General features: G+C 43.8%; 1 protein-coding gene across 1 annotated transcript in view; it reads left to right on the top strand.

Moving 5' to 3' along the window:
• Window positions 1–2,543: 2,543 nt before the first annotated feature.
• Gadl1 (GAD like acidic amino acid decarboxylase 1) overlaps window positions 2,544–9,691 on the top strand; it is a 226,650-nt gene continuing 219,502 nt past the window's right edge. Inside the window, exons 1-2 of the mRNA XM_090352917.1 lie at window positions 2,544–2,549; window positions 3,435–3,597. Of these exons, the coding sequence (XP_090209043.1) occupies window positions 2,544–2,549; window positions 3,435–3,597 (169 nt within the window). The remainder of the gene's footprint in view (window positions 2,550–3,434; window positions 3,598–9,691) is intronic.

The raw sequence follows: 9,691 nt of genomic DNA, 5'->3' as shown, positions 1-9,691 counted from the left end.
AATGGATTTACCAGTTAATGAACGCTGTTCTCAGTCAGTTGTCCTGATTCTTTCTTAAGGGTGAGGTGTGTCTCCTCTTATTGTGACAAGTAGAAGCTCCTCAGTGAAGACAGTGGCTAGGTAAGTGTAATTCATCTTCCTTCCATACCAGCTGGCCTATTTTTTTGTATATTCCAGGAAGCCATTTTTTTTTTCTGAACGACTTGGTAAGTGGAACCAACCATTGTAGTTTCGAGTTGAGCTAAAGACTGGGTTTCCTAATTACTGATCATGGTTCTGAAAAATCTTCACCTACCTGTTCTTGAACACATTAGTCAGTATAAACCTTGATGTGCCCTTCTACAAATTGGGGCAATACTAATTCCTGTCTTCCTAGAGATGATAGGAAGAAATGTATGTAAAGCCATTGGCAGAGTATCTATGTCAGAATACTATCATTAGTGGCAATTTGTAAGTATTTCCATTATCTGCCTTGAGTTGGAAGCACTTTTTAATTCCCCAGACAGAATTAGCTGCTCTCAGCTGTGGCTCCTCCACTTCCCACTTGGTCAGTAGCTGGCCCTAAGCCCATCTCTCCAAGCTACATTAGAGGTCTCTAAGTACAGGACTTTTCTTCAAATCCTGAGTAAACAGCACATGGGAACTGTGCAGGCATTGAAGTCCAGATTCAAGAATGAAATCTACTACAATGACTTTGTTATAGGAATAAATATGATAGTTGGGATAAGCCCAAGAGGTGAGTACACAAGGCCAGCTTTGGCTGCCATGTAAGGAATTTTGAAGGTCATATTCTCTGATCTGAGGGCAAAGAAGAGGGGAATCCTTGTTCAGAATTATACATGGACAATTCTGCAGTCCACTCACGACCTAATATATCCTGGATAGTCTCACACTGGGAAATTTGAGATAGATGTGAGATTCAACAGAAGCTTATGCTACTTACCCATGAGTAGGTGTGCAGGGTGCCTATAATATAAATCCTTAGCTAAACCCAAATAAAACATGACACAGAATCTTCCTACAATCTGGCTTTAGAAAGCATACTAGAAAGGATTAATTATTTGAAAAAAATTATGGCTAGAAGTATAACCCCTTTGTATAGCTACTTAATAATAATAATTTTTAAAAACCTATATCCAAGACATGTGAAAGGGTATCAATGTATGTGAATTAATGCACCTTCTATCTGGCAAATATCATGTAACCCTTTTACTAATTACAATAAAAAAATAATATTATCAATACTGGGGCTTAAACTGAGAAACCTGTCCTTTTGCTTAGCTTGTTCTTAGAAGGCTGGTGAGCTACCAGTTGAGGCACAGTTGCAGTTCTGTTATGTTGGTTGTTGTTGGTTTGGGGGTGGCTAACTAGTGATAAGAATGTCACTGGAATTCCTGCTGAGACCTGGCTTTGAACCACAATCCTCAGATCTCATGCTCTTGAGTAGGATTATAGGCATGAACTAGGATTACAGGTATGAGCCACCAGCCCCTAACAAAGATAGATGAAGGTTTTGTTAATTAGTTTGTTTGCTTATTGTTTCCATCATAGGGTTTGAAATCAGGGCCTGAGTCCTGGGTACTGTCCCTGAGAGCTTTTTTAAAAAATATATTTTTATTGTAATTAGTGGAAGGCTTACATTATATTCGCCAGATAGAAGGTGCATTACTTCACAAACATTGCTACCTTTTCTCATGTTTTTGTCCCCATTTCCCTCCCCCAACCCCTCCCCTCATGTTATTTTCCCCCCTTCCCTATCCTATTTTAAATAAACAAATAAACATATATACAATATATCAGATAACAAGGTCAGATACTGTAACAATATGAGATAATCAAGGGACAACAAAAGAGATAAGAAATAACATAGTACATTAAGAACAACAATCATATATTATATGGCTTTCATCCTTTACCACTTTGAGCCACAACTCCACTTTCACTTTTCTTGTGGTTAACTGGCTATAAGAGTCTCAAAGACTTCTCTGCTCAGGCTGGCTTTTGACTTGTAATCTGTAGATCTCAGCCTGCTGAGTAGCTAGGATTATAGCTATGAGCCACCAGTACCTGGCTTTAAATTGTTATTATTTTTTAATTGGACGGATTGCTTGTACCAGTACTTTGAATTAAGCTCAAGGCCTTCCTCTCTTGTTCAGTCTTGGCTCCTTTGTTTAGTTGCCAGCTAACTTTCTACCACTTGGGCCATGCTGAAGATAAGAGTCTCTCAGATTTGTCTATCCAGGTTGGCTTTGAACTGTGATTTTTCAGATCTCAGTTTCCCAAGTAGCTAGGATTATTGGCATCAGCAACTCGTTTTTGTTTAGAAGACTAAGTCTAGATTCTTTACTACTGGAAGAAATGGTATCTGAGTCAGTGCCAAAGGAAAGCTAATCTCAAACAATGTCTTTTTTTTTTTTTTTTTAGCATTTCTACAATCTAGTTGTCATAAATATAGCATTACTGAAATGGCCTGAATTGCTGATTCCTGTTGTAGCAACAGCTAGTCAGTAGGAGAATTCACTTTTGGATATCAGATCTGCTGGATGAAGGTAATTTAGTCATGCTCACTGACTAAATTTACAGAGGCATATGACTAACTTGAAATTTCGGGGACTTGAGTGAGCAAATAAAGTGCTGAGGAATTTTAATCAAAGGCCAGAAAAATGCGGGGTCTTTGAATCTGCCACCCATTTTTTGCCTCAGAACTGTCTGGTAACAAAATGTCCACCCATCTTCCCTGTTCCACACTTGAAATTTTGCAGAAGCTGAGGCTGAAATCTGATCGGGAAAGGAGATGGACTTGTACAACTCTTAAATGTCAAGGTAACTGCATGAATGAGGAGGAGATTCTGTGCCCAGCAGTTACCCTAAATAGGCTGTCTCAGCTGGTGGCTGAAGCATCATATTTAGCTGGAGGATTCTGCCTACCAAGTCAGCTCCTGAAAAGGGGGATTTGTCCAAATAAACAAGCGAGCAAACAAACAAACAAACAAATGCTGGGTAGTCAGTCAGGAGGCTGAGATCTGAGGAGTGCCACTGAGAGTGATCCAGGGCAGAAAAGTTCCTGGGACTCTAATCTTCAATTAACCACCAAAAAGTGGAGCTGTTGCTCATGTGTTAGGGCACCAGCTTGGAGAGGAGAAGCTGAGGGAGGGTGCCACACATACAACTGGCCCCTTCAGTGCCCTGGTTGAGGCTGGCAAAGATCCTTCTTGATTCCCCAAGATAAAATGCATGTGACCCCCCATCCTTCCCCCACCCCAGAAGGGCCTGGGGAGGGGAGGGGAGGAGGTGAGACCAGGCTCAGGGTTAAGCCTAGAGTTAGCTGCGCTCCAAGTATTAATAGAGAGCCACAGGCTGTGGCCAGCATGCCCTGGAGCCAGAGTGGCTGGCGGCGGGAAAAGAAACCCTGTGGTGTCCTCATTCCTCTCTAGGCTTGGCGAGTGCAGGCAGACCTGGCACCTGCGCGTCCCGGAGGAGGCACCGCCTCAGAGAGATTGCCTGGGTGGCCAGATCACCAGGCAGCGGGATCCGGAGCTGGAGGCCAAGCAGAGCCAGAAATGAACAGTGTCCCAGATCGCCAGAGCCTGCTAGAAGGTAAAGGCCTCCTTGGCAAGCCGCGGGGGTCCTCCCTGAGCTTCTGATTTCCTCCGGGCTTGCCAACCCGGGGATTCATGGGAAGCCCCCCCCCCCCCCCTCCGCCCGCTCTCCTGGAGTTTTGCGCCCCTGTTCTGGGCTTTCGTTTGGGTTACTTTAAGATCAGAGGAGTTTACTTTGTTGGGTCTGGCGGGGATCCTGGGGGTGAGGGGAGGGAGAGGTGTGCTTGCTGAAAATGACAGTTTTGCTTCTGCTTTGGGGACAAGAACACAGCCTCAGCCAGGACTCCACTGCGCCCCTGCGCTGCAGCCCTGTACAAAGGGCTGCCTTAGACCTTGCTGCGTGGGGACGCCAGTGATCTTCCCAAGGCATCCTGCCACACAATGGCCGAACATGATTTTTGTATCTCCCTGGCGTTCAATTCTATTTCTTTAAGGCTTACCAGCTTTTTCCAGGGAAGGGAGGATCTGGATTGCTTGGAACAGGTGATAAAGCACAGAGAGCCCCATTCAGGTCACAGTAGACCTGTCAATGTGCCCAGGTTTGATTTTAGCTGAGGATTTCAGGGCTTTCTTCATCTCTTGCCTCTTCCTCCCCCCTTTCCCCAGCATGTACCCTTCCTCTGAAAAGTTTTGGTTGCCATTCAGGCTTTCTTCCTAACTAGCTATTTGTTGACCGTTTAAGAGGAATCCTCCCCTAGGAATAACCAACTCCTCTTTGAATCAAAACCCTTTTGGATTGTACTGCACACAGCTTAATAAAGCTCTTGGGAGGTGAAATTCTCTCCCTGCTCCACAGGTAGTCAGGTAACCACAGAAGGGCTCCCCCGGGGTCTGGCAATCTTGCAGTTGGGTATTTTGATCAGAGCTGGCAAGATTAGAATCATTGTGGAGAAACATTTCATTCTTTCCTTTTATTACCCTGAGGTGAGTTCCTAACATAGTTGCCCATGATTAACATTTTTTCTAAAAGTATTTTGAAAAGTTACATCTCAGCCAACCAGGCATAGTGATACACACTTAAATCTCAGCCCTGGGTTGAAGCAGGCAGATAAGGAATCCAGGATCAATTGGGCTACATAGCAAACACTAGATAGCGTAAGAACATCATCATTTTGAACCAAAGATGCTTGTGTCAAACCACTACTTGTGGTTTGTGCAAGATTTTGTCTACTTGACAACTGATTGAGACAATTTTTTTGCCAGTCCTGGCGCTTGAACTCAGGGCCTGAGCACTGTCCTTGGGCTTTCTCAAGGCTAGAGCCACAGCACCATTTCTGGCTTTTTCTGTGTACGTGGTACAGAGGAATCAAACCCACGTCTTGGCACATGGTAGGCAAGCACTCTACTACTAAAGTAGCCAAACTCTCGCTCATGTAAATGGCTGATTTTTTAAAAAAATTCTTTGAATAGTATGGCCTCTTCATTTGAAGAAAAAGTGGAATGGACAGTTGTATCTGCCCACCTTAGCCCTGCTGTTTTGTTTGTTTTTAAACTTTGCTTGTGCGTATGTGTGTGTGGGGGGGGGGTTACTCAACACCTCATCTTCTTGCTTGGCTTTTAAACTCAAGACAAGAACTTGAACTTTAGCCACACCTCTACTTTTGTTTTTGTTTTGTTTTTCCTTTTGTGTGTGGGTTTTTTTCTGGTTAATTGGAGAGAAAGATCTCTTATATTTTTCCCCCTGATGGCTTTAAACCTTGATTCTTAGATCTCAGCTTCCTGAGCATCTGAGATTACAGGCCTGTGCCACCAGCATTGGACTTTACTTTGTAGTTTAAAGCCACACAGTCTCTAAAACTCTGAGCGAGACATTTGAAAATAGGCATCAATTTTCCTAAATCATGGGTGAGGAATGAAACATCATTCCAGGTGTGCTAAATGAAAGTCAACACCTCTGGCTGGTAATGAACTCAGCTGAGTTAATACCAGCCCTGGTAGCTGGTGTCCTCAGCAGAGGCCCAGAAAGTCAATCACAGATGATGACACATCTTCCTGCATTCTCTATAGACCTACCTCAGTGGTGAGATTACAGCAAGCCTGGAGGATAAAATACAGTGTGAAAGCTCTGGATGTTTTTTAGTACTGTGGACCCTGGGGGACAAGCAAGATCCATTAGTGTACCTAGGCAGGAAGAGACAAAGAAGTCATACCTATACCTTCACTGGATCTAGGGTATTATCCAAATAGATCTCCAGGCTGGGAACATTGCTTGGTGACCCTATAGCAAAGGAGTACAAGTTCCAGGAGTCCTGCTGTGACCTCTTAAGTGACTCTCTTAAGTTGCCTTTTTAAAGGAGGCAGAGAGAAATTGAAGCCCCTCACCTCCTAGGTGGAAGTGATGCCTCTAAATTGGAAATGCCAGATACAGGCTGGACTATTTGAGTAGGGTATGTCATTGGAAAATGTGTCAAAGGTAATACTACTCTGATCTTGGTCTTACAAAGTTAAGCTTCTGTTTTAGGATGAATGTTGAGGCCACACAAAATTGTCGGCCCTCGCTGAGCTCCTTTGGCTCACATCTGGAATTCTAGCTCCTAGGGAGACTGAGATCTGAGGATCTTGGTGCAAAGCCAACCAGGTCTGTGAGATTCTTATTTGCAATTAACCAGTAAAAAACTGGAAATAGGGGCATGGCTCAAGTGGTGGAGTGCCAGCTTTGAGTGAAAAAGCCAAATGGGAGTGTGAAGTCTTGAGTCAATCCTCACTACTCCCTACCCCCAAACTGCAAGCACCCACTGTACTAGATATGTCAATAGCCTGTAGTGACTTCACTAGCTTCTGTAAGTGAAGAAGTTTCAGGTTCAACCTTGAATGGGAATTCCTGAGGACTCTGTCAGGCTGGGGACCACATGGTCTGTCTGAAAATCTTAGAGTAAGTGCTAAGAAGATAGCAGGGATAACACCTAACTGTGCAAGATGCTTTGCTATGAACCTTTGAAAAGTGTAGGGCAGGCGCATCAGCTCCTGTGGGCTGGCAGTTCAGACATAGCCAAGTCCAAGAATCACACTTCGCACAATCAGTCCTAGAAATGTCCCAGAAATGGCATCAATAAACGTAGATCACAAAGGTATGAGTCTCTGAAGGGGGTGGACCCCAAGTTCCTGAGAAACATGCTATGAAGCGCAACAAGGGCTTTAAGAAGATTCAGGCCGGCCATGTCAAGGCTATAAGCACATGGGCCGAGACCATCAAAACCCTGGTGAAGTCCGAAATAGTGAGCAATAAGCACAAGCTCCCTGAGCAGGCCACCAGCAAACTCCAGTGACTCACCTACATTGCCCACCCCAAGCTGAGGAAGAGCTCATCTGGCCTAAGACCAGGGCTCAAGCCCTGGTTAAGACCAAGGCTAAGGTGCAAGCCAAGGCCCAGGTTCCAGCTGTCACTCCAGCTTGGGTCCTAAGAGTGCCCAGGCCCCAGCTCCTAACAGTGCCCAGGGCTCTGTGAAGGCCCCACAATGAAGACCTCTGTCTGCCAGTGTGAGGACGGGAGGACTGCAGTGGCTCCCTGGTGGCCATCTTGGGGGGGGGCTGTGGGCAGTGGCCTGTGTCATTTCTAACAATAAACCTGAGGCAGGATCTGGTTAAAAAAAAAAAAAGAGGAAAAGCATAAGGCAATTCTGTGATTAGAGTTCCAAGATCTCATAGGAGATAGTGCAAGGGGCCATTGAAAATCTATTGACTGAGATGCTTGTCTTAAACTGGCTTGTGGACCATCCATTGTGGACCTGTATTTTATGGAAGAAGGTGGCAAAGAATATTACTGATGAGATAAAATTCTTACTCTACTCTAGGCTTCCATGTAGCTCATGATCTTGTCATGGTCCATCTAAGAGAAGGTTCAGTAATGAATTATATCCAATAGTGTCTTAATTGTATGAAGAATCAAGAGTTCTCTGGGTACGAATCATTTTTTTCTAATACTTGAAATCATAGTACCATCATCTGTACAGTTTTTCATGAATCGATGTAATTCTGGATGAAATACTTTGGAAATGGAAGTACAATTTTAGTTTCTAATTTTTATAAGCTAGAATAGAAATATTTTCTACAGAAACACAGATTTTCACATACCTCTCATCCCCATACTTGAACCCGGGGCCTTAGGTACTGTTCCTTAGCTTTTCTGCCTCAAGGATGCTCTTCTACCACTTGAGCCACAGCTCCACTTTTTGCTTTTTGATGATTCATTGGAGATAAGAATCTCACAAACTTTCATGCCCAGGCTGGCTTTAAAGGGTGATTCTCAGATCTCAGCTTCCTCAGTAGCTAGGATTACAGATAGGAGCTACTGGCTTTTAGACACTTTATATAGAAGATGTGCTTCATATATAGGATAGATTGGTAGGTATGTTGTAATAAAATTGAAATCTTGATATTCGAATTTGAATATTTTGATACATTCTCATATATAATTTTTTTCAAAATATTTTGATATACAAAATTTCTGTATAACTTTTCTCTCCCTAGATCTTTTCTTACTTTCACTCCAACTTCTTCACTTGTTTTTTTGGTCACTTACGGGGTTTGAACTTGGCCTGGGCACTGTCCCTGAGCTCTTCAGCTTAGGCTATTGCTCTACCACAGCACCACCTCTGGTTTTCTGGTGGTTAATTGGAGAGAAGAGTCTCACAGACTTTTTGTGCCAAGGCTGGCTTTGAACCCCAGTTCTCAGATCTCAGCCTCCTGAAGAGCTAGGATTACAGATATGGGCCACCAGCACCTGGCTAACTTCTTCACTTTTTGTAAGACTTCTCCTCATCATCTATCTGAACACCACCACAGGCAAAATTCCACTGCTCTCCCCGCCCCTCCCCAACCTCTTGCCAAGTAGATATCTCCCTGGTGTTGTTTTTCCAGTATATTTTGTATAATGCTCAGCAAGACAGGATTGTTTTCCCCTTCTGAGATCTGAAGAGCATTGTTTACCCTGGAGTACAACCCAGGGCTTTAGCTCCAGAGTTCACATCCCCAAAACTCACCTTTGTCATGCTAGCCATGGATGTGAATGTAGGCAGGTCGCCTGGAGCAGCAATTTGCTTGCCTTTTCAGGAACCTCAGGGAGGGTCTGCGATGTGACTACATAATCACACTGCATAATTACACTGCTGAGGCAGGGAGTTGGCCTAGTGGTAGAGTGCTTGCCCCTGCATTTATGAAGACTCCGGTTCAATTCCTTGGTAGCACATACATAGAAAAAGCCTGAAATGGTGCTGTGGCTCAAGTGGTGAAGGTCTAGCCTTGAGAAAGCCCAAGGACAGCACTCAGGCTCTGAGTTCAAGGCCTGGGACTGGCAAAAAACATACAAACCCATAATCACACTGCTTTCTTTCCTCTTTCTTTTGTGTGGGAAGGTGAGAACTGGGGGAGAGGTGAGTGATTGAAGGTGTGTATAAAGACATACAGGTAAGTACAGATTCTGCCCCTGTGATAGAACTTTCTGGTTCCTAAGAATAAAAGATTTTGAGGGACAGGGCAGTATCCCAGAGGCATGCTTGCTACTAGCTGCGCTATCTGGGCAGAATCTCTATCTTCTTCCCCTGGGTCAGAATAAGTGGGAGCTCACAAACCCATGGGGCCCACAGCTGTTCTTTTGTGAGTAGCCATAGTAATGGAGAAAGTAGAAAAAGGAATAGAAAATATTCTGGACCGCAGCTTGTTTAGAGAGTGTATCTCTGGAAAGGCAATTTAACCACCATGAACCTCAAATTCTTAATCTATAAAGTAGGGACAAAAATATCCACTAGTTATGAGCAGGGAAATCAGGCAGATGAGATGGCATATAGACTGTTTCTGCTTAGAAATTTGCACATGGAAGTAAGAACTAAGTATCAGCACACGAGACTTTGCACAAAGATAGCCCACGGTGATAAAGTGAACCTTGTGTCTACTCGTGCAGAACATTTAAGCTGCTTTCAGCTTGAGAAAAGACTAAGGGAAATTAATTTATATGTTAAAACCAAATGATGAATTAAGACTCTGGGTGATTCATGGGAAGCTGAGTTGGGCCAAAGACACAGTAAAGTTACTGTCACAAATTACTTCAAGATTTCTATTCTTAACTGGGTGCTAGTGGTACATGCATGTAACCCTAG

The sequence above is a fragment of the Megascapheus bottae genome, chromosome 18 (genome assembly GCF_031878675.1).
Source record: "Megascapheus bottae isolate mThoBot1 chromosome 18, mThoBot2.hap1, whole genome shotgun sequence".
Taxonomy (NCBI): Eukaryota; Metazoa; Chordata; class Mammalia; order Rodentia; family Geomyidae; genus Megascapheus; species Megascapheus bottae.
This window is presented reverse-complemented; position numbering and strand designations above follow the sequence as displayed.